At 36.6% G+C, this 26,451-nt stretch overlaps 1 protein-coding gene across 7 annotated transcripts in view; it reads right to left on the bottom strand.

Moving 5' to 3' along the window:
* The window catches only part of CTNNA2 (catenin alpha 2), a 1,152,426-nt gene that overhangs the window by 43,219 nt on the left and 1,082,756 nt on the right, over positions 1 to 26,451 (bottom strand). For all 7 annotated transcript variants that reach the window (XM_021670969.2, XM_021670970.2, XM_021670971.2 and 4 more), the window contains 2 exons: positions 22,001 to 22,114; positions 14,013 to 14,194 (listed from right to left, as the gene is read on the bottom strand). In XM_021670969.2, the coding sequence (XP_021526644.1) occupies positions 14,013 to 14,194; positions 22,001 to 22,114 (296 nt within the window). The remainder of the gene's footprint in view (positions 1 to 14,012; positions 14,195 to 22,000; positions 22,115 to 26,451) is intronic.

The raw sequence follows: 26,451 nt of genomic DNA, 5'->3' as shown, positions 1-26,451 counted from the left end.
TACAAAACGCTGAGTGACAGTAAATGTTTTGGGCTTTCAAACCATCACCCTAATATTTTACTATAAGGCTTGTAATTAGGTAACGTGTTTAATATTATATGTCTTTTAAATATTTATTGTAAAGGAAATGGAAATTATGCTGCATCATAAATCTCTAAACAAAATGTAGCATGTAATACAACTTTTCTTTCCCTTTTTGTGAGAGGTCAAGAATAAATTATGTTTACCATTTTTTAGCATTGTTAATTTTCCTGGTCTCTTTATGTGCATACAAATCAATATATTTTTTAAGGTTGCAAGATTACATTCCTATAGTTAGAAATGTGGTGAGCTGTACAGAAAAACTATTCAGAAGTGATTTATTTAGACTGTGTAGAGTTATACAGAGTGGGCAATGATTGCTATTGTTACATAATATTTTACAAATAGGCTACTTAAAATGTCTTTCAGTAAACTAATGTAAATGAAGGATATTTTGTTCCATTTCTCTGCTAATTCCCCTTCTTGGACTTTTCTACATTAGTAAGTAAAATATACTGGGTTTGTATTAATGTTTAAGTACAGAGACAGACACACAACTTAAGGTATTTCATTTTGTTGTAGTGATTAACTCTTCCACAAAGGACATTTAGTTCACAGTTGCTATATAGATTTTAAAATATAGACAGTAATTTCACATGTGAATTTTATATAATATGGATGAGTTAAAAATTCTGTGACAATCTGTTTGCTCTTCCCTAACGCATTTTTATTAGCGCAAAATAAATTTTCTTTGTTTTTATTTTTTAAGGAAATCTTGGATACAGAATCTGTCAACATTTAATAGTATGCTCATTATTGCATATTTCTCTAACTTCTAGACCTTAGAAAATCTATTTTCTGACGTTTACTCTGACACAGTATTTGTTGTAACTTCATCTTAACCCATTCAATAAGACGGCATTCTATTTGATTTTGCATTGCTAATGACTGTGTGTTTATTTCAAGAATTTCAAAGGATCTTGGAAAATGCTTCCTCATGAACCTTCCATAATAACTTCCAACAGCTGATTAATTCTGACAAAATGTGCCAAGTTAATAAAGAATGTCTATACAGACCCTGAATTTGCTTGAGGCTCAGGCCCCCATATTGTGGACAAAGAATGAAAAGAAGCATGTCTTCTTTATTATACCAGAGACTACAATTCATAGACGTACTAGTATGTTAGGAAAAGGAAAAAAAAACGTTTTGAGACTTCAAAATTCACGTTGTAGACTCAATTCAAATTCTTGGACTCACAACCTGGGTATGAGAGTATATTTCATAAATTGAGAGTAAAATAGAAGTTCTGAGATCAAATATTTTCCCGTTTTCTAGTTGGGGAAGCTGAAACCTAAGAAGGAAGACAAAGTAACGTGCCAAAATGACACTGCTACGCACAGAGAGAAACAGGATGGAAATCTTTGTTTCCTGAATCACAATTTAGTACGCTTTTGACTGAATATGCTTCATTCTTAAGAGAACAGCTAAAGTAACATGCTCAGAGAAATACAAGTAGCCTTTACTACATACATTAATACAGAAGAAGTTACAAAACCCATGAATTAAATAGATGGCTCAAGAATTCAGAAAGAGGTTGGGAAAAAATAAGTTGCAAACAGAATCTGAGTCAGAAAACACTAGAAATTGTGAGTAAATCCTAAAACTGGCACTAAACCAAAAGGATATAGAAAATATATTTAGAATGCTGTCAAAAAAAAAATGGAGAAAAATATCCAACAGTAAAAAAGGTAAGAGAGCAATAACATTAGAAAACAAAACAAAAAAAATGTATCATAAAGCTGCTTTCCTCAAATATATGTAAATAAACATAAAAGCAGACCAAATAAGTTTCTAGGAAAATACAATTTAGCAAAAATGGCCAGAAAGGAGATTTTGAAAAATTGAAACAGTCTGATTTCCATGGAAGAAAGAAAGCTGTCAGATAGAGCTCATCAAAAAAAAAAAAAAGAAGAAGAAAGAAGAATAGAAGGAGAAGGAGAAGGAGGAGAAGGAAGAGAAGGAAGTGAAGGAAGGAAGGAATCCAGGTGGTTTCTTATGGGAGTTTACTAAACCTTTAAAGAGAAGACAATCTCAATGCTATTTAAAGTCTTCCAGAATATTGGAAGAAAAATAATTTCATCAACTTACATAATATAGATATTGTCAGAAGCAACTAAAACAAAACTATTTAAAGATGCTCACTTAGGGCTGGACGCGGTGGCTCACGCCTGTAATCCCAGCACTTTGGGAGGCCGAGGCGGGTGGATCACGAGGTCAAGAGATCGAGACCATCCTGGTCAACATGGTGAAACCCCGTCTCTACTAAAAATACAAAAAATTAGCTGGGCATGGTGGCGTGTGCCTGTAATCCCAGCTACTCAGGAGGCTGAGGCAGGAGAATTGCCTGAACCCAGGAGGCGGAGGTTGCGGTGAGCCGAGATCGCGCCATTGCACTCCAGCCTGGGTAACAAGAGCGAAACTCCGTCTCAAAAAAAAAAAAAAAAGAAGAAGAAGATGCTCACTTAGGTAGTAAACAGAAAAAAAAGAAAAAGAAGGATAACCACAGAAATGAAGAAATTGATATGAGTGCTGGAATAGGCTCATACATACGATAATTATTTGATAGATTTTTAGGAATTGGACAAGCCAGTTGAAATGTTGGGAGCTTGAAATTTGCCATGATGGGAGTATTTACTTCATGGAAATTAGCAAATGCTACAATGTTCTGGGTTTTCCCCCCAGTAGACCATCAGCACATCTTGAAATAGCTCAAGGTAAGAGTTACAACTAGTTGAGAATAAAGATACTGTGAACTAGAAAAGGGTTATGAAGGCTTCTTGAGCTGGGTGATAATTGTACAAGTTACTGTAATTAAAGTTGTATACTGGCTGGACGCGGTGGCTCACACCTGTAATCCCAGCACTTTGCGAGGTTGAGGCTGGTAGATAGCTTGAGCCCAGGAGCCTCAGACCATCTTGTAGTCCCAGCTACTCAGAGGCTGAGGCGAGAGGATTACTGAGCCCAGGAGGAGGAGAAACGTGGTATATTTATTTTTTTAGATACATTCAGTCATTTAGATGTTAAAATGCATTTACATTTTCTTCTCAAGCTGATGGTTGTAAAAAAAAAATAATTTTCATTTTTATTATGACAGAGGAGACTGAGTCTCTTCATCATTTATTGATCATTATTAATGATTTATATATTCTTTTTTCTGAGTTGTCTTTTCAAATCTTTTGCATGTTTTTCTATTGACTCTTTTTTCCTAAATTGCTTATCTAAGCTTTTCAGATATTTTAGATTCTGATCTTTTATTATATTACAAATTACTTCTCGTCTTGGTCTGTATGTTAATTTTCTTTTTTTTACAGTTTTTTAAAATCTAAATTTTAATTTTATTGTATTCTAATATACTAATCTATACTAGTTTGTGCTTCTCGTATGTTCTTTAAGAAGCTCTCCATTATCCCAAGATAAAAATATCCTTCCATTTTATTCTAAAATTTTAAAATTTCCTTTTTATATTTAGATAGTACATCCACCTACAGTTTATGCTTATTGTATAAGGTGAGATGGGAATCACACTCTTTATTTTTCTAAACTAGTAATCAATTGTCCCTGGACAATAACTTGAAAAGTTAATCCTTTCCCAAGCAATTTTAAAATTTTATTCCCTTTTATCTTTAAATTCTGTATAAGTAAATGTATTACTATAACATGTAAACACAAATAGCAAAAACACCCAGAAAAAAGAACATAAGAAAAATTGTCAACTGCCAAATTCAACTGTCTAAATATTCATAAAAATTAGAACTACTAAAGTGCAGTTAAAATCATGTGTAAAATAAAGAAAATTATTTGAATCATCTGGGAAATCCTGAATATCTCACATATGGTTCTGATTACAATGCAACACCCTTCTAAGAAAGTTTCAAGGCCAAGGTTTCTTTCAATGAACACAAAGTTAGTGACATGACCCACTTACTCCACATCATGAGCGAAGAAAAGAGAAACAGAAAAAAAATAGTTATGCCATTTCCGGAGGTGGGGGACCAAAGTTACTCATATCCTTTGGCTTACGTAACAGATTATGTGGCTGCCCTTACTGGTAGTTGGGGAATAACTGTGGAATAATAACCAGTATCTTTAAAAGAGAAGACCTTGAATTCGGTTCATGTGGCAAGGGTAGCATTTTCCTTTAATGCTATCATTGCATAGGTTTCAAGTGAATTCTTTCATTTTTTCTTTTATTGTACTTTAAGTTCTGGGATACATGTGCGGAACGTGCAGGTTTGTTACATAGGTACACATGTGCCATGGTGGTTTGCTGTACCCATTAACCCATCATTTACTTTAGGTATTTCTGCTAACTCACCCCTAGCCCCCCACCACACAATAGGCCCCAGTGCACGATGTTCCCCTGTGTCCATGTGTTCTCATTGTTCAACTTCCACTTAAGAGTGAGAACATGATGTGTTTGGTTTTCTGTTCTTGTGTTAGTTTGCTGAAAATGATGGTTTCCAGCTTCATCCATGTCTTTAAAGACATGAACTCATCCTTTTTCTGGCTGCATAGTATTCCATGGTATGTATGTGCCACGTTTTCTTTATCCAGTCTATCATTGATGGGCATTTGGGATGGTTCCAAGTCTTTGCTGTCACGAGCAGTGCTGCAGTAAACATGTGTGCATATGTCTTTATAGAATTATTTATAATCCTTCGGGTATATACCCAGTAATGGGGTTGCTGGGTCAAATGGTATTTCTGGTTCTGTCTTCCACAATGGTTGAACTAATTTACACTCCCACAAACAGTGTAAAAAGCGTTCCTACTTTCCACATCCTCTCCAGCATCTGTTGTTTCCTGACTTTTTAATGATTGCCATTCTAACTGGCGTGAGATGGTATCTGATTGTGGTTTTGATTTGCATTTCTCTAATGACCAATGATGTTGAGCTTTTTTTCATGTTTGTTGCTGCATAAATGTCTTCTTTTGAGAAGTGTCTGTTCATACCTTCAACCCACTTTTTGATGGAGTTGTTTTTTTCTGGTAAATTTGTTTAAATACTTTGAAGATTCTGGATATCAGCCCTTTGCCAGATGGATATATTGCAAAAATTTTCCCCATTCTGTAGGTTGCCTGTTCACTCTGATGATAGTTTCTTTTCCTGTGTAGAAACTTTTTAGTTTCATTAGATCCCATTTGTCAATTTTGGCTTTTGTTGCCATTGCTTTTGGTGTTTTAGTCACAAAGTATTTGCCCACGCCTATGTCCTGAATGGTATTGCCTAGGTTTTCTTCTGGGGTTTTTATGGTTTTACATCTTACATTAAGTCTTCAAGCCATCTTGAGTTAATTTTTGTATTAGGTGAAAGGAAGGGGTCCAGTTTCTTTTTTTCTGCATATGGCTAGCCAGTTTTCCCAACACCATTTAGTAGATAAGGAATCCTTTCCCCATTGCTTGTTTTTGCCAGGTTTGTCGATCAGATAGTTTTAGATGTGTGGTATTCTCAGGCCTCTGTTCTGTTCCATTAGTCTATAGATATGTTTTTATACCAGTGACATGCTGTTTTGGTTACTGTAGCTTTGTAGTATAATCTGAAGTCAGGATGCCTCCAGCTTTGTTCTTTTTACTTAGGATTGTCTTGGCTATATGGTCTCTTTTTTGTTTCCATATCAAATTTAAAGTAGTTTTTTCTGTGGAGAAAGTCAATGGTAGCTTGATGGGGATAGCACTGAATCTATAAATTACTTTGGGGAGTATGGCCATTTTCCGGATACTGATTCTTCCTATCCATGAGCATGGAATGTTTTTTCCATTCGTTTGTGTCCTTTCTTATTTCCTTGAGCAGTGGTTTGTAGTTCTCCTTGAAGAGGTCCTTCACATCCCTTCTAAGTTGTATTCCTAGGTATTTGATTATCTTTGTAGCACTGTAAATGGGAGTTCACTCACGATTTGGCTCTCTATTATTGTTGAATAGGAATGCTTATAATTTTTGCTCATTGATTTTATATCCTGAGACTTCACTAAAGTTGATTATCAGCTTAAGGAGATTTTGGGCTGAGATGATGGGGTTTTTTAAATACACAATCATGTTGTCTGCAAACAGACAATTTCATCTCCTCTCTTCCTACCTGAATACCCTTTATTTCTTTGTTGCCTGATTGCCCTGGCCAGAACTTCGAATACTATGTTGAATAGGAATGGTGAGAGAGGGCATCCTTGTTTTGTGTCCCTTTTCAAAGGGAATGTTTCCAGCTTTTGCCTGTTCAGTATGGTTTCAAGTGAATTCTAAGGATCCTTCAGACATTGAGTGTCTATAGCAATGTTAAGTAACAGAATTTTTGTAATGATGGGCATTCTATAATTCTGCACTACCCAATATGGAGTCACTAGCAACATGTAATTATAGAACACTTAAAAGGTGGCTAGTGTGACTGAGGAACTAAGTTTAACTTTATTTAATTTTGTCTTCTATGTTTAACTTTTCATTTTAAAAATATGTGTAGAAATTTAAAGAATACATGTAGTAATGTCCTGTTTGCTGTTCTCCCAGACTTCCTCAATGTTAGTATCTTGTATAACTATAATAGAATAGCAAAGCCAGGATATTGATACTGGTGAAATCCACAGGGAATATTCATCTTTCACTATTTTTTTATGCACTTGTGTAAGTAAAGCTTCATGTTACTCTACTACTACAATTGAGACACACACTGTACTATTACCACAAGTTTGTCTCATACCGATGATTCCATTTACCCCATTCCTAACATATTCCTAATCAAGAATCTCTTCTCCACCTCTATAATTTTGTTATGTTAGGAGAGCCATATAAATAAAATTATACAGTATGCAATATTTGAGATAACAGTTTTCCACTAAGCATAATTATCTTAAGGTTTGTCCAAACCATTGCATGTATTTTTATTGCTGAGTAGTAGTCTATGGTATAGATGTAACATAGTTTGCTTAACTATTTGCCCAATGAAGGACATTTGGGTAGTTTCCAGTTTGGGACTATTACAAATAAACCTAATATAATTGTTTATGTATAGGGTTTGAGGTGAACGTAAGTTTTCATGTCTCTAGATAAATGTCCAAGAGCAAAATTTTGGGGCCCTATAGAAAATCCCTTTTTAGTTTTTTAAGTTCCAGAATACATGTGCAGAAAGTACAGGCTTGTTACATAGGTTTACATGTGCCATGATGGTTTTCTGCACCTATCAAGCTGTCATCTAGGTTTTAAGTCCCGCATGCATTAGGTAGTCGTCCTAATGTTCTCCCTAACTCCCCAACACCCGACAGGCCCCAGTGTGTGTTTCCCTTCCTGTGTCCATGTGTTCTCACTGTTCAACCCACTTATGAGTGAGAACTTGTGGTATTTTTCTGTTTCTGTGTTACTTTTCTGAGGATCATGGCTTCCAGCTTCATCCATGGTCCTGCAAAGGACATGATCTCATTCTTTTTTATGGCTGGATAGTATTCCATGTTGCACACGTGCCACATTTTCTTTATCCAGTCTATCATTGCTGGACATTTGAGTTGGTTCCAAGTCTATGCTATTGTAAATAGTGCTGCAGTAAACATACATGTACATGTGTCTTTGTAGTAAAATGATTTATAATCCTTTGGGTATATACCCAGTAATGGTATTTCTGGTTCTAGATCTGTGAGTAATCACCACACTGTCTTCCACAATGGTTGAAATAATTTACACTCCTAACAATGTAAAAGCATTCCTATTTCTCCACAGCCTCACCAGCATCTATTGTTTCCTAACTTTTTAATGATCACCATTCTGATGGGCATGAGATGGTATCTCATTGTGGTTTTGATTTGCATTTCTCTAATGACCAGTGATGATGGGCTTTTTTTCATATGTTTGTTGGCTGCATAAATGTCTTCTTTTGAGAAGTGTCTGTTCATATCCTTCACCCACTTTTGATGGACTTATTTTTTTTTCCTATAAATTTGTTTAAGTTCCTTTTACATTCTGATTATTAGACCTTTGTCAGATGGATATATTGAAAAATTTTTCTCCCACTCTATAGGTTTCCTGTTCACTCTGGTGCTAGTTTCTTTTGCTGTGGAGAAGCTCTTTAAGATTAATTGGATCCCATTTGCCAATTTTGGCTTTTGTTACAATTGCTTCTAGTGTTTAGTCATGAAGTCATTGCCTATGCTTATGTTCTAAATGGTTTTGCCTAGGTTTTCTTCTAGGGATTTTTTTTTTGGTTTTGGATTTTACATTTAAGTCTTCAATCCATCTAGAGTTAATTTTTGTATAAGGTGTAATGAAGGGGTCCAGTTTCAGTTTTCTGCATATGCCTAGCCAGTTTTCCCAGTATCATTTATTAAATAGAGAATCCTTTCCCCATTGCTTGTTTTTGTCAGCTTTGTAGATCAGATGGTTGTAGAGGCCAATATTCCTGATGAACATCAGTGCAAAAATCCTCAATAACATACTGGCAAACCAAATCCAACAGCACATCAAAAAGCTTATCCACCATAATCAAGTTGGCTTCATCCTTGGGATGCAAGGTTGGCTCAACATAGGCAAATCAATAAACGTAATTCATCACATAAACAGAAGCAATGACAAAAACCACGATTATCTCAATAGAAGCAGAAAAGGCCTTTGATAAAATTCAACATCACTTCATGTTAAAAACTCTCAACAAACTAGGCATTGATGGAACATATCTCAAAATAATAAGAGCTATTTATGACAAACCCATAGCCAGTATCAAACTGAATGGGCTAAGGCTGGATGCATTCCCTTTTAAAACTGGCACAAGACAAGGATGCCTTCTCTCACCACTCCTATTCAACATTGTATTGAAGATTCTGGCCAGGGCAATCAGGCAACAGCAAGAAATAAAGGGTATTCAAATAAGAAGAAAGAAATAAAATTGTCTCTGTTTGCAGATGACATGATTGTATATTTAGAAAACCCCATTGTCTCAACCCAAAAAACTCCTTAAGCTAATAAGCAATTTTAGCAAAGTCTCAGGATACAAAATCAACATGTAAAATCACAAACATTCCTATACACCAACAATAGACAAGCAGAGAACTAAATCATGAATGAACTCCCATTCACAATTGCTACAAAGAGACTAAAATACCTAGGAGTACAACTCACAAGGGACATGAAGGACCTCTTCAAGAGCTACAAACCATTGCTCAAGGAAATAACAGAGGACACAAACAAATCCATGCTCATGAATTGGAAGAATCAATATCATGAAAATGGCCATACTGCCCAAAGTAATTCACAGATTCAATGCCATTCCCATCAAGTTACCATTGACTCTTTGCACAATTAGAAAAAAAACTACTTTAAATTTCACAGGGAAAAAGCCCATATAGCCAAGACAATCTTAAGAAAAAAGAAAAAAGCTGGAGGCATCATGGTACCTGACTTCAAACTATACTACAAAGCTATAGTAACCAAAACAGCATGGTACTGGTACCAAAACACACATATAGACCAATGGAACAGAACAGAGACCTCAGAAACAACACCACACATTTTTAACTTTAAAAGCAACTGTCAATGTTTCAATTTTATTTCATCTTAATGACAGTTTTAAAACCCACAGCTAACTTTTTATACTCAATGGTGAATGACAAAATCTTTACCTCTAAGACCAGGATTAAGGCAAGGATGCCTGCTCTTGCCACTCTTATTTAACATAGTACTACAAGTTCAAGCCAGTCCAATCAGGCAAGTTAAAAAACCAAACATTCAAATTGGAAAGAAAGAAGCAAAATTATCTCTGTTAACAGGTGACTTGATCTTACATGTAGAAAATGCTTGAGATTCTTAAAAAAAAAAAAAAAAACTGATAAAACTAGTAACTGAATTCAGGTAAACTGCAGCAAAATGTTTCTAGACACTAGTAATAAACAATCCTGAAAGAAAATGAAGAAGATAACTCCATTTACAATAGTATCAAAAAAATAGAATGTTTAGGAATAAGCTTAACCAAGGAGGAAGAAGACTTGTATGCTGAAAACTACAAACTACTGTTGAAATTAGAAAAATAAGTGGAAAGTAATTCAATAAATGTGGTTTGGAAGACTTAATATTAAGAAGTCAATATTACCCAAAGAGATCTACAGATTCACTATAATCCCTGTCAAAACTCAAAGGCATTTTTGGCAGAAATTAAAAATTCCATACTAAAAATTACATGGAATCTCAAGACAACCCAAATAGCCAAAGCAGTCTTGAAAATAACAAAAAATGGAGGTCTCATACTTTCTGATTTTAAAACTTACAGTAATAAAAATAGTGTAGTACTGGTATAAAGACAGACATGGAGACCAATGGAATAGAGTGGAATTCAGAAATAGTCCCTTACATATAAGGTCAAATGAATTTCTATAAAGATACTAAGATTTTTGCTAATATTTAGGTCCTAGAAAAGGGCAGTGTTTTCAATTCAATAAATGGTGCTGGGAAAACTGGATTATCTACATGCAAAAGCAGCAGCAGTCCTCATATTATACCTCATTTAAAAATTAACTAAAAACAGATGAAAGAGCTAAACATAAGAACTAAAGTATAAAACCCAAAGAAGAAAACACAGGAGAAAACTTCATGATATTGGATTTGATAATAATTTCTTGGATATAACACTAAAAGTACAAGCAACAAAAAAAAAATAGATGTTCAACTTCAAGGCTAAAAACTTTTGGGTGTCAAAGAACGCTATCAACAAATAGTGAAAAAGAAACCAATAATATAAAATAGTAATTAATAGACAATAAGGAATTAATATCCAGAATATACCAAGGACTCCTACAACTCAACATCAAAAAAGCAAACCAACAACCCAACTAAAAAATGGGCAAAGACTTGGAAAGACATTTCTTCAAAGGAGATATACGATGGCCAAAATGCTTGGGAAATTTTACTCATCAGCTGAAGCAGCATGAGGACAGCACAGTATAGCAGTTGAGTGAATCTGGGGAATTCTGCGAACTCAGGTGGAACTACATTATCACAAGTTGAACTATGCCAGGTACTTGTGGAAAAGGTGGAATAGGTTGTAAGGTCAGATGTTAAATAAGTACAAAATTATGACAGATGCCTATAGGTCAAGAAAGGTGGGTCTCCAAGAGCAAACACAGGATTTTTATTCTGTGAAAACAGGAACTAACAAAAGCTTTTGTGCAAAGGAAGCTGGATGGCTGCCCTTCACTGGCCAGCTGTGGCCTGGATGAGTAAAGAATTGAAATTGAAAGACCAGGTGAGTGCTCCCTAAGCTGAGGTACTGAGCATGTGAACTAACGCAGGAAATAAAGTTGGGGAAATACAGAATCATTATATGATTTTTGAGTCTAGTGCTTAGTATTTTACAGTCAATTATACCCTGAAAGTTTTTTTTTTTCTTAGTCTGGAAACTGTTGAAGATTAGAACTTAAGATTGATTCTATAAACAAACAGCTTTGCTCTCTGCCACACAATTAAACCTGAGCTGTCGCTGTCTGCACACCTTTCGTTATTGGGACACAAGACTAGCAACATGCTTTTCTTTCTGAAAAATGATATGAAAAGCATGAATTCACTCTGTGCATGATGGTGCTTCTGCCACTGTCCATGAGACGGAAGTCAAGAACTGAGTGGGAAAAAGACATGAGGCATAATCAGTTTTATCTTCCACGAAGAAGTTATTACACATACAATGAGGCAGAACCCCTTCAATTTTAATAACGGAGTGAATAGCATTGAGATTACCGAAACAAATTAATGAATTAGTTAGTGATAAGAATAAAACAAGATAATAAATGCCAGAGTATTTTGTGTACCCACATGCCCTTTAAACAGATATATTAGGGAGAGTAGCCAAGTTTCAATTCCTAATCAGCTATATCCATTCCTTTAAATAAGAGAAAATGGTACTTAAGAATGTTTAGAGTTACGGAGTTAAAATCATTCCTCCTTGAAGTGGAATATGCAAGTGGAAGGGCAATAATAACAAAGTATAAGGTTAAATGTAGTGAACTTAGGTGAGAGGCCACAAAGAAAGGCACTGGTCAGCTGTCTGTTTCCTAAAAAAACAGGCTGTGCAGACGGAGGCAGCAATGAAGCCTCAACTTCCTGTGTTGCATTTCAAACTCAGTCTACTCTGGTTCTCTAGTCATTAATTACTATACTCCTCCCTGTGCTCTAACAAAAGGGCACAAAACTACTCATCATGCAGTGGGAAAAGTTGTAACTAGTAGCTCCCTAGACATTGCATTATTCAAATCAGCCTAAAATAATGATATGAAATCCCTAGGAAATTAAAGACACCTTCTTCTCACTTTTAAAACTATACTTTGACTAACAGACATGTGTCTTATTTAATATCACGTAACAAGACCCTTCAAATATATCTTTTATAACTGTGCCTTGACTACAGTTACATAATCTAGATAATTATAAAATGTGCTCCTGATCAAAACTAGTAACAAGACCAGATTCATTACTCACTGTAATGAGATTGTTTGTTCAAGTGATACTATTAATGGATTGTATAATAACCATCAGATAAAGTACTAATAAAATGTTGAAAGCAAGCAAATTAAGTCATCACAGGCCTTGAGAAACAACGACTGAGGCTGCCATAATAGTCTGATTTGGAAATTTCAGGCTGAAATAATGGCTCAAAATTTTTTCCTGCTGTTACGTTTTGTGAAATAAATGTGTAAAGTCCACAAAGACTAACCAAATATACAAATTTGAACTTCTAATGAGTACAATGACATTTAAAAGTCTCAAATGTCTCCTCCATAACAGTAAAGTCATTCCACTGAAGTAAAAAACAGTTTTAAAATATTTGGAAAAAGGGCCAACCAATGTCATTAGTATATATTGGCCAGAGGCAAAGGGGATGACGCAGAGATGTTCCATATTAAATTATAACTTACAATCAATTTGAGGCTTTTCTTATTAGAAGCATTCAACAACCATTTAAAAAAAAATTGTCACCCATCAGATGACGTCTTGACATTCTCATATATCTTACATAACAAATACCATGTTAAATCATTAAAACATTTGCAAATGTGCGTGTTTTCCAGAAAAAAACTACAGTAAAATGATAGCTTATGTTTGTATGGCAGCATAATTTATACCTGCATTATCTCTTTGGATTTTAAAACTCTCTTCTGAAGTTGATAAGACAAGTATGATTTCACCATTTCGCAAATAAACAGAGAGTAAGAGACTTGCCCCCAAATCACCTGATATTCTGATTCAAGAGTCAGGGAGGTTCTTACTGAATTTTGCTCTCCCTTGGTTTGCCCTTTGTGTTCAAAGGGTAAACATATCACCTTCTTTTAAAGAAGAAACCAAAATGCAGTGGTAGGAACAGCACTAACCCTTGGTGAAGAAAAGGCTCCTGACAAAAATTCTGACTGGTCACTTGATTTGTCAAAAGCACTAGCTCAGAGCTAAAAGAAATAAATCTTATACAACTTTAATTTCTCTGTAAAAACAATGGAATCTTAGATTGTGGTACCTGATTCTCAATATATAACAATAAAACGTGAGCTTAAATTAATGTTGTTAGATCACAAACTAGTATTACAACATACTATAGTATACATGTGCACACACACAGGTACATAATTTTCCATAGGGATATTAATGAATCACTCACTTTATCTTCAGAATAATATTTAAGCATATTGCAATATAGCACAGACCAAAGATAAGTCACCCATAAATTTGATTTATGTCTTCCTTAGGGTATATAATTACAACAACAATAACTACAACATTGAATATATTCTCCTTGACCAAAAAGACCTACCTATCTGCTAGGAATTAAGTCCAGATCATTTTGACTTATACATGTAAATTTATAATACCACCACCTTACGTTGATGTATTTTAATTTTTCAGCAGGCTTCACATGCTAATACATACTGCTACACTTCCGGGCTTAATGAAAAAAATCTATCTTCATCTCCCTGGCTCTGGGCCTCACCTTGTGAAGTCTGTCATTTCCATCATGATCATACACATCTGCTTGGCCAGTACAATGATATCATTGCCGCTGTCGTCCCATTTGGCCACTTCTGCATCCAGCTTGCTTTTCTCTTGATGGAATATCTCCACCTGCTCAGCTATTTTTGCCTTCTCCTCTTGCGGTAGTTGCGCCATGATGGCCTGCGTGGGTTACAGAAAAAGCGTGAGTGACGGTGACAAAGGAAGTACAGACCGTATGTTGACTCTGCCTTCAGCGGATGGCAAAACCAGACCCTGCAAAGGCTTATGAGCTACCCTGCCATTCCACAAAGCACGTCTTTTTCCATTCCAGGGAGGCCACAAGCACAGGCTGATAAGCCTCCCCCAAGTCCCCGTCCCACTCCCATATATGAAAAATACAGAGATATCCAAAGCTACGTGCGCACTGACAATAACAGAACTTCTCTGCCGCTTTGATGGCATATGTTTGTTCAAAAGAAGCTATTCTTGACAATTTTTATATTTGGTCTCAGGAAACTTTTACCAGATGAAAGAATGCACCTCTTTCAACAGTGAAATCTGTTCTGAGAAGGGAAAAAAGAAAAACGGCCTTCTGTCGCTGGAAAGGAGAGGAATTTTAAACACTATCTGAGCATCCAAATGGGGGAGGATGGGGGAGACTTTCTATGAGTGTTAATGAAGGTGTCTACAGAGAGATGCCAAACAAAAATCCCCTACCCATGGCATTGTGGGGATGGCGTGCCTACTCCTAGCCCTCCCCCATCTCCTTTAGGGTGGTGGCATGCCTGTGGCTCCTCGTAAAGCCTTTGAGTATGTAGGCAGAAAAGTTATAATGGGATAAAGTATAAAATTAGGAAGCATGGGTTGATTTTCAATAACGGCTAGGTAAGAAAATGTAGAAAAGGGAGAACTGCAGTCTTCTCCTTGTTCATGGACTCTTCATTTGCAATTCTGCCTATTCTCTAAAATATATTTGTAACCCCCAAATCACGGCTTGTAGCATTTTCATGGTCATTTGCAAATGTGGGCAGAGCAGCAAAAAATTTGAGTTGCCTGATATGCATATTCCCAAATGAGGTTGAACAAGGCAATGCTCTGCCTTCCTTTTTCAGCTCTGGTACAGTAAACAAGTGTACTTTTCATGGTCTATTTAGTGCTACATTTTTTTTTTCACATTTTTGTGCTTTTTTCTTGGTTTTTGTTGTTGTGGTTTTTTTTGAGACAGAGTCTTGCCAAAGTGGAGTGCAGTGGCGCAATCTCAGCTCACTGCAACCTCCGCCTCCTGGGTTCAAGCAGTTCTCCTGCCTCAGCCTCCCTAGTAGCTGGAACTGCAGGCACATGCCACTATGCCCAGCTAATTTTTGTATTTTTAGTAGAGACGGGGTTTCACCATGTTGGTCAAGATGGTCTCGATCTCTTGACCTCATGACCCACCTGCCTCAGACTCCCAAAGTGCTGGGATTACAGGCGTGAGCCACCACGTCCGGCCTGTGCTTTGTGTTAGTAACTGCTATTTAATATGGCTCCAAGCGTAGTGCTCAAGGGCGTCTACTGTCCCTGAGCATGAGAAGGCTGACATGTGCCTCATGGAGAAAATACATGTGTTAGCCAAGCTTCAATCAGACATGAGTTACAGAGCTATTGGCCATGAGTTCAGTGTTAATGAATTAAAGTATATAAAGTAAAGTATCTAAACAGAAACACCCATTAAACATAATTATATATTGATCAGTTGAAGAAAATGTCTTGACTGGCAGTTCTGAGGAAGCTAATGCTGTATTTCCCCTAGAAGCAGTGATTAAATATTTGCTAATTAAATGTTCATGATGACTTGATAGAACATAACTCTCAGGAATAGTGAGAACTATATTTGTTAAACATCATTTACATAGCAAGCCCTGAATGAAATGTCTGACATCACCTTACTACATCCTCCCAAAACCGTGAGCAACCCGCTTCACAATCAGGAGCATGTAAATAGGTACTTCCTGCTTCTGGGATACACCCATTTTCCAGAATACAGACCAAGAGAGTACGACTTGGGGGACAACAGTTTCTGCAATGAGCAAGTGAAATAACACAAGAAAACTGCTTCATAAATTGTAAATCTTCTCTCAATGTGAGTGACTAGAACTAAGGTCTAATAGAGGTATCAGACTATGTGAGCTCAGACAAACTGCGTTCAACAAAGACCCTGTAACTGACATGGGTTAAGACTTTACTGTTAAATGGATCATACCATTGATCTCTTCAGATAGAATACGTGCATAGTAAATAATAATTTGTCAATTATTTTGACAAAACGCATATTTATTATTTAACTTTCTCCCCACCATCACTTTTTGATGGTGGGCAGCAAATTAAGTAAGTGTTTTGTCAAAAAAATGAAAGTACGTATGTATAGAATTATCATTAACATTACATTATCATTTCTGCCATTAGTTTTCCTTTCCAACTATCGCTCTGGCTCATTTCTTAGTTGCCATAGGGAAAGGGATGGGCTCAGCATCTATGCAACTATCTACAAACAGAAGTTTGTTATGATTCTTTATGTATACACACACAAACTGGGTATTTTGTTGAGGCTTATGGATGTCAAATAACAATCTACTTATTTATTATCCCCATTTTAATAATGATAATATCTAGGCCCAGAGAAATTCATAAAATTCCTAATATTACACAAGGAATAGGCTGTAGGAATAGGATTCAAACCCAGGCAAGCTAAGATCATTCTTAACCATTGCGCACAACTGGATCATCAGCTGTGCAAAGCCATGCAACTTACTCACTGTCCAAGGGTACTCAACCAAGTGGGGCAAGGTCACTGAAATCACTAGCACTGTTTGCCAGGCCGTGCATCCTGGTGGATGCCATAGGCAGGAGTTGACTATGGTGTCTGATTTGCCTAAAGGTATCCTTGAGCCAGTGGCTGCACAGATGCTTCTTACTAATAGCCACATCTACTAACTCCCACGTATGCATGTATGTGGCTTTAAATTGCATGTGTACATATTTTTGGATATGCACGTGTATGTATAAATTTTAATCCATATTTTAAAATCCAGACTTGTAAGAATACTATAGTTAAGATATTTAAAATATTTTATCTTGAAAGCTATTGTTAAAGTAACTTTAAAAACTGTATTTAAAAAGGTACTTGATATATGAGTTTATTATAACCTCACATTTGCAATGTTGTGTTCATAGCAAGACAACTAATCCATTGTATTTGAGATACGTTTGATTTCCAGAAATTAAATATGCAGTTTTTCTTTAACTATCTCTTTCTGATGACCTATTGCTGTTTTTGGTTTATTGTCCTCCTCATACATAAGAGCAAATCATGCTTTACTTAGACCTCACGGGTCCTAAACCAGCATCATTTAAAGTATTTGCTAGGTGCTTCTCTATAAAAGTATCCGTAAAACTGTCAGCAGACTTCTAGACTCTATGTTCAATCCCCAGATGGAAAGCAATGCGTCCCTACACAAGGTTAATTTGTGCACTGAAGAGGGTATACTTCTCTGTCAACGATAGCACTTAGGTCTCCATTACACAATTTAGCACTTGAATATTAACTGCTTTGCTCTGCTCTCTAATTCCTATTAATGCCCTACCTCTAACTTCACTATGTACTTCCCTAGGGTTTAGGCAGCCATATCTCACCAAGAGTGAAAGCTTAATAAACATCTTTTGACTGACTGCTTAAACATTTTTCCACTCACTGTATTAACATAATTCAAGAGAAGTTGCCAGAACGGACACACACATTCTAAGGACAAAATTCTGAAGAAAAACTGTCCCCTCCAATGCAAGTTTGCAAAGGAAGATATTATTTTGGCTCTAGGGGTGCTTGACCTGAATAACACACTTAATGGTGAATGACTTGGGTGAAAGCATCCTTCCATTTGCCTCTGCTTATGTAGCTATCAATGAGCTGAAGTCTCTTCCTAAATATTCTTAAAATGGTCTTGCTTTTAAAAATTCATAATTGACCTTTTCTGAAACTGGAATTTTAAAAAAGGTTATCTATAAACAGTAGATCACAAACTGTGAAATTTGCAAGTTAATCCAATTAGAATTCAACACATGAGTTTTAATTAGGTCTTATCAATGTAACTCAGCAGTTTGAAATGTTAACACATGAAAGCCATTCTAGCTAGAAAAAAATAGAAGCCAGCTACATTGAAATCAAACCAATACAAAATACATAACATGAAAATGGTCTTTCTCTCAAACTGAGGGAACATGAGAAAAATTATTTTCATGACCAAGAGGAAAGGGAACAGATCAGATTTTCTGTTTATATGATATGATTATCTGGGACAGTTTGATAATTTCTGCTTCTTTTCACAGTAGCCAAGCACAGCTCTCCAAATTCTTTATCTGCCTGATGTGGGGTCCCAAATTAGTGGTATCAGAGATTTTAGTCCAAAAGGATTTCTTCCCCCTACCCCAGAGTTTCTCCCAGCCTTTGCTCTGAATGAATAACTATTTTTTGGTGATTGTTATAAACCCTACCTATTAAGATAAAAGCAAAAATCACTGATACAAGCCAACAACCATTCAAATAGCACTGAATCCTTTCTTCAACTTAAATCTCAAGGAGCTTTTTTGATATTTTTCCAATTTCCAGGAGAAAAAATAATCTTTCAAGTCTCTGGGTCCCCTAACTGACAAGTGTTCATTTCTTAAGCAGAGAGCAAGAGGCTAACATTAAGTTTCAAGCACAAGAATGTTTATAAATAACAATTAAAGGTGCAAAAACTCAATGTGCCTGTTTTTACTCACTTGACTTTAAAGCAGGGTAATAAATATAAGTAGTTAAGGAGTGGGTCCTTTGATTCTTACCAGTCTCTAGCTGTGAAGTGAATTGGAAAATTGGGTAATTGTCCCATTAACTCAAGTAAAACCTCTCATGATTGCCTGAATTATCCAACTCTTTCAGGTGAAATTAGTCAGCCCTCTAAGGAATGATTAGCTCAAGCCATAAGCATCATCGCCATTACCACCAACTTAATTATTACATATTTATATGATAAATCATGTGATACATTTTATCATGGAATTCTCCCAATGACCTTATGAGGTAGCATAGGAGGAGATGAAACGTGGAGAGGTTAAGAAAGTTGCCCCAAAGTCACACAGCTTCGCTAAGTCCATATTTAAAATTGGGTCTGTGTGATTCCAAATAATATATTGTATCACCAAGGTTAAGTGCCCAGCAAGTGTCACTAACCTATTTTAACTGTGTCAACCTGTGGAGAAACAGTTTATAATATATCATGTCTAGAATCAAAGGGTAAGATCACCTCCATATTTTATCAGATCACCGCCTTCCATATTGATTCCCATTCATACCCCCGCCCCCACCCAACTCTCTTCTCCCTCAGAATGTTGTAGGCAAGCAGCAGACGTGGGCATATAAAGGAAAATTTTTTAAATACTCTAATTCCAGAATTTGATAGCAATGTTGGATAGGGTTACTAAAAGCTTATCTCCCACTTACACCTCCTTTTACATTGATTTACCATTTTCAGAAAGGGAGACTTTCTCTAAACGAGAACACAAAGTAGTATCATTAACATTAAGGACTGGCTGCAGGGAAGAGCAAATGCCTCCGTCAAAGACAAAGTTCGCCTCCTTCACAATTTAGATCAACTTAGCACACTTTGCTGGTCAAAAGTCTGACCATCTATCATTTCAGCAATTCAATGCACCCTCTTATTTCCAACTTAACAGCCATAATTCCATGTCTCTGATTTGTCATCATATAATTACAGGCTAAAATAGGCTGACTCAATAAGTAATGCTGTCTGCTGCAAGTTAATCATACAGACCACATGATGGACCTCAAAGACAAATTAGCAAGTGCTGAATTATAGGAGTGCTGTTCTTACTATCTTAGACCCTGTCTATAATTTATGCTGGAAAAAAACTCTCAGTAAAGACAATAGTGTGGAGAAATAATAGAAGATAAAGACAGAAGCCTCTGAATTGTATTTCCACCCATCATCATTGACTTGATGGCTAATGTAAATAAGACTAGAATTCTGTTCCCAATGAAACAGAAGTATACTGGGACTCTATTCTTCCTAGTATAGATGGGACTAATCATGCCATTTTGACAAGATGGTGATTTCAAAGCAAGATGAGTTGTACAACCTGTCTGGGTTTTTAAGAACATTAGTCAGTGGATACTAGGCTGTATGTATACTGAGTTGCAGTTAATCAATCAAATTGACTTTGAATTGCTTCATGCTTGAATGAATTACTCAAACTTACCCTTTGTCAGTGACATAAAAATGCTGGTTTTACTTAATTCTGAAGACAAATTGTATGTTTAATTAGTCTGACGTTTTGCCAACACAGAGTCAAAAGATTTTCCAGTTACTGACCGTTCCAATTTTCAACATTTTAGGGGTGATTAAATAGAGTCTGCAAGGAATTTTTAAAGTAGAGGGCTCTATGCCTACTTTTGTATTGTCCCACCATCATGTGATCAGAAAGGATTTCCCTTAGAAAGGATGGTAATAATCACAGTCATCTTTACTGAGCCTTTACTGTACGTCTATTATTGTGCCTATTAGTTTACAAATATTAAGTAATTATATCTTCATAAGAATACTATCAGGTACCTGTTATTCACATTTTAGAAGTGATGAGTCTGAAACTCAGAAAACTAAGCAACATATAGCTTTGAGCATGGTTCTAATGCTGCCCTTTACAATTGAAAATCATATCTGTCTGAAAGCCTTTGTCTTTAATATTTTTTTACCTTCACATCCCTCATATTAATGTTTATTTATATTATGGGTCACTTGATTGTTGGGTGAGACTATCAAGGCATAAAGCATACAAGAGAAATTGAGTTTTAGAAACAAAATCTTTCTTGACTAAACATCTCCTTCAAGTCCTATTTATTTTAACCTCTGATTATTTTTCTTTCATAATTCTTAAGGCAGTGTGGGCTTTCTGGGGTTTTCCAATTTCTAGTTTAAATTACCTCCTCTTTCTCAACCTCCTGCTTTCTATTCATTATCTTTTATTTAAATACAACTTAACATAGAAAATTAGAATATCTAACTCTCAGTTATACTATAATCTGATTCTTTTTACTCTTTGGAAACTGATCCTTCAAGGAGAGGAAAATTTCACCCTCCTATGCAATCTCTAGGGACTTCATCTCTCACCACCAGCCTTGATAGCATACATCTATCCTGTGAGCAATACAGCTAATCAGATTGATCCAAATTTAGGATGCTCTTTGGACCAAATGCATTGGTGAACAGTATCATGAAGTACTCAGACGCCAGGCAGAGGTGGTCCTCTGTTGCTTCCTGATCCTTGCCTTAAACTTGCATATTTCTAGTTTATCTCTAATGAATTTTTCTATCACAAGGCAGACAGATCTAGGAATACCACCATGGGAGTAGACAGGTAACATGAGGAAACAGAAAGTTCTCTATCGAATGGCCTTGAACCAATTTCAAAAGATATGGTCTTAGATATAATAGAACATAGGCTATTGTATGGAGCGACAGCCCAGTTATAAACAAAGCAGTACCCCGATTCCTCATTTGTCATTGCCTCTTGTGTTAACAAGCTTGGAGAATTCAGGCAGAACAGTGGTGACTGTGCCAATGCAAAATTTGAATATGACAGTGTTCCTTGTCAGCTTATCATCTAATTGTAATACCCAACCCCAACAAAATCAATTATACACATAAAAGCTTGCTGTGATGTGGTTGCTATGTTTCTAGTGATAGCAAAAGAGGGGAGTTATTAGGAGGAATCAGGAGCAGTGGTGGTTATTTTCACTGTGTAAAATGTGAATTGTTATAAACAACCTCAGATGAGGGCACAGGTTTCTGACCCACAAATCTCTGGGGTACCAAGTCTCTGGAATTTAGAAATATCCTCAAACAATTTTAGTAAACAGGGTCCCTGTGTGCCAAGCCAAAGTCTTAGGTGTCCACTCACCCGTGCACTCTGCCCTGCAATCAGCTGGTCATCCTCAGTCTGAACACTTGTCCTGCTACGCACGTCGTAATCTTCCTGCTCAAAGTCAGAATCATCCTCTAGTTCTTCTGGGGTCTAAAGACAAAAAGAAAAATAAGCATATTTATATTGATAATCTTCAACTCCAACCACACACTTCACTGCAAAGGCCAAATATCCCCCAGAAAACAACTTACACCATCCTACATAGCACCCACATGTGCTGTGTGGGTGGGTAGTAGCTGGACTGGAGTCAGAAAAATCAAGCTGCCCGAATTTACTTTAAAAATATATATTATTTCCTCCTAAAAGTATAGTAAGTCTAACTTGAAGTGATACACTAATTTTAAGAAAAATTATATTTGTATGTTATTTCCACCCATCCAAACTGAAAGAAAAAAATCATCAACAACAAAATTTACACCTATACTTGTATAATGACACTTTTGTTCTATAAACAAAGTTGATTATCTCTAGGCCAAAGGCAAGACCTGACGGAACATCTGATTTGGTCACAAAACCATAAGGTATAAGGGTATAAGCACAGGCTCTAGAACCAAGACTGCCTGAATAGGAGCCCCTATGTGCCCATAAATAAACTGTCTTATCTTAGTTTGACTTCTTCCTCTGTAAATTGGGGTTGATAACAGTAGCTACCTCTATGATTGCTGTGAAGATTAGGCACTATATTCTCTATGTAGTATCAGATACAGAGTGGGTATTTTTTAAATGTTTGTCGTTATTACTTAGGGTTTGTTGTTTGTTGTCTGTTTTGAGACATGTCTCACTGTGTAGCCCAGGCTGCAGTGCAGCAGTGCGATCTCGGCTCACTATAACTTCAACCTCTCAGGTTCAAGCGATTCTTGTGCCTCAGCCACCCAAGTAGCTGGGATTACAGGTGTACATCACCATACCTGGCTAATTTTTGTATTTTCATTAGAGACAAGGTTTCACCGTGTTGGCTAGTCTGGTCTCAAGCTCCTGGCCTCAAGTGATCTGCCTGCCTTGGCCTCCCAAAGTGCTAGGATTACAGGAATGAGTCACTGTGCCTGGCCCATCATTAGTTTTTTTTTTTTTTTTTTTTTTTTTTGAGAATGAGTCTCACTTTGTCTCCCATACTGGAATTCAGTGGCACGATCTCGGCTCACTGCACCCTTCTCCTCCTGGGTTCAAGCAATTCTCTGCCTTGGCCTCTCGAGTAGCTGGGACTACAGGCACATGCCACCACGCCTCGCTAATTTTTATTTATTTTTTATTTCTTAGTAGCAATGGGGTTTCACTGTGTTAGCCAGGATGGTTGATCTCCTGACCTCGTGACCCACCCACCTTGGCTTCCCAAAGTGCTGGGATTACAGGCATGAGCCACTGCACCAGGCCTATTATTAGGATTTTTAAATCAATTCATTCAACAGGTTTTGAAATGAAGCCACTGATTACCATATACCCATAAAGGATTAAATAACTTTTACACATACAAAATCAAATTAGCTCAGATGAGCGGTGACATTAGGAATCATTCTATTTAGAGGTAAAAAATACAAGATGCAAAGAATTTAAGCCATGTGTCCCATGTTCCTAAATTAGTTAATAAAGAACCAGAAGTTAGATCTAAGCACCCAAGTGTGTCTAACTCCAAACATACTTCTCATTATTAGTTTTTGGTGTAGTTTATTCACATTACAAATTGAGGAAGAACTGAAGTTATAAAATGGCTTAAAAAGAGTAGCGTTAGATCAAGAGCCTTTCCAATCTATGCAGTCAGTCATGAAGAAAAGATAAGAAAGGATCCATTAACCCAGGAATAAAACACCTTTCCATCTTCAATGGCAATAATAATAGATAACTGTGCATTAAGTGCTAACCATGTGTCTGTCATTGTTTTCTCTAAGTGCTTTACAGGCACTAAGTCATGCAGGTTTCTTAACACTCCTATGATGTGCACATTATTTTTTCCATTTTCCAGGTAGAAAAACTGAGACATGAGAAGTTATATCTTGATCTAAGATTACTAAATCAGGCAGCTTGAAGCCTGGACTCTAGACTATCATATTTTGTTAATTGTACGAGGTTAAATTTGAAAGGTAGTACGGATGGTGCACAGAAGTAAGAGGGTGAATCAGTGTGAGATTAGCCTGAAAGGCGATGATCTTCCACAGACTGCCTCTTGGCATATAGTAGGACCACATCCCAGAGCTTTGTCTTTCAAAAGAAAAGAGCAGACTGCAAGTAATACCGATGATACAGTTGCCCATTCCCCATCCAAAACGGCACATTTTTATTCTGCTAGTTTCTTTGGCTACTACAGTGTAATTAATCAGGTGTGGTTATTGATGAAGCCTTAAGATTAGTTAGACAGGCATAAAATGGGGTCCTTCATGCCAATATCACATTATGCCTAGTAATTTTCCAAGCTTTGCCATTTCTCTCTTGTTTTTCCTTCTCTCTCACCATCAACCTTATTAACGTTCACTCAGTCATCTACAGATGCTCAGTTTTCTTTCAAAGGAATATTAAAATAAGGAGAGAAGAAAGAGGTTTTGTTCTCATATTTTATTAACTAAAGCAGGGGTCCTGTAGGCAGAACTCAGTTCAAATAACTGGTTGCATTTTTATTGTGGACAGAGACAATATTCTCTGATCATTCCTCCCTCTTTTGCAGTGTACTGTGGAACAATTACAGCAAGTTGGTTAAATCAGCTGACAGATGAGATGACAAGATTACAAGCACTTTTTGTCATTAGTTCTTAAAAAAGTAAAATCGAAAATCTCATTCAACAGAAACAAGCAGAATATGACAATGCTTATAATACTGTGTCCAAACATTTCAGTGATCTGAGCATTTAGTAGATGAGTCAATGAAAAACTCAACCTGGCAGTGTTAGGCTAATAATGATGAGCTTTTATTCAAGTGACAATGGCCCAAGAACCAAAATAAAGAAAAAATGTTAAAATCAGAAGAGATAACCTGGATGAGGACTCAAGGGACCTGCATGTTTTGGCCTAACTGCCACTCACAAGCTATATGTCGTTGGCAAGTCACTCAGTTTTGCTGCTTCTGTGTCTCCCTGCTCATAAAGCGGAGATTATAAATTGCTATTTGCACTTTCTGCCCTACAGGACTCCTATGCTCAGATGTATAGGTAAACGCTTTAGGAACCATAAAAATTAACTAAATTCATAAATGACAGTGATAATTACTGTGCTTAATAAAATACAACACCTAATAACAACAGCAGCAATAATAATGGCAATCATTGTTTACCACCCACTATGGGACAGGCATTCAGCTAAAGAATTTGATCCTTACGAAAATCTAATGAAATAAATGTAATCCCCATTTTATAGGTGTCTGAACAGGCTCAGAATTGTTGAGTGTATTTTCCAAAGTGTCACACCCAGCAAATGGCAGAGGTGAGGAACAAGTTGAAGGTTTCAGAGCCCATGCTTTTAACCGTCACAAATACCACCAGGCAAATAGATGATCTTAAGCTATTTTCACGTGCCTTAAACATGCAACAAACCCATTGAAGCCGTCCATATAAATGGTTCTGTTCTGTGCATGCGCAGTTTGCTGATTGCATGGGAGTGTGTCTCCTACTCATGACATTACTTTTTGAATTACTCATTTTTAAAACTGACTGTTATTTTTTAGTTGGTCAAAGACTTCCATAAATTAATGGAAACATAGAAAATTACAAGGGGTCTGCACATGGGCCCGGGGAGATTACACTTGTATTATTAGTGTTGTTACAAGGTAAAGGAATAAGTAAACTATATACTTCACTGTACCAGACAATAGATACTGAGGATGCAAGTTGGGTCTATGTGCTCTTTGGGAAGCCTTTTTCAATAAATAGAAACCACTTAAAGTCTACTTCTAGTTCTTGGTTCCACTTCTTTCTGTTTTGTTGTGGAAGTGGGTCCTATCTGTAAAATGGCACGATCAAGTATTCAGACACCAAAATCTCTCCTAAGAGTCTATGAGATCAACTTGTGCCCATTACAGGGGCCCAAGGAGATCATGTGGCTCAACCAGGGTCACACCACATGTCGGTTGTAAAACAGGACCCATTCATCTGCTGCTGTTGCTCAATTTCCTCTGCAACAGCCTTTACAGAGAAACAAAATGAGACAATACTGAAGGATTCAGAGTTATTTCACCTGTTCATGTGAGTTGTTGAGTAAATTTTACACATGAATCCAGGAGAAATGACTCTGAATCCTTCTGTATTTTCTCATTTCTCATAAAATGTCATAAGAACCATTGAAAGAAAGGGCCCAAAGGTATATGAGAGCTTCACGGGGAGAAGGCTGAGAATATAGGTTGGCAGGAGAGTTTGAGAGATAAGTGAGGTAAGATTTCCCAACAGAGCTCTACACCACTGCAATGCGCTGCAGACTAGAAAATCGAATTAGAGATCTAAAGGCACAAA

This window comes from Aotus nancymaae, unplaced genomic scaffold, assembly GCF_030222135.1.
Source record: "Aotus nancymaae isolate 86718 unplaced genomic scaffold, 86718_ANA_hifiasm-v0.15.2.pri h1tg000017l, whole genome shotgun sequence".
NCBI classification, from domain to species: domain Eukaryota; kingdom Metazoa; phylum Chordata; class Mammalia; order Primates; family Aotidae; genus Aotus; species Aotus nancymaae.
The sequence above is the reverse complement of the archived record's forward strand: the minus strand, read 5'-3'. Positions and strand labels throughout refer to the sequence as shown.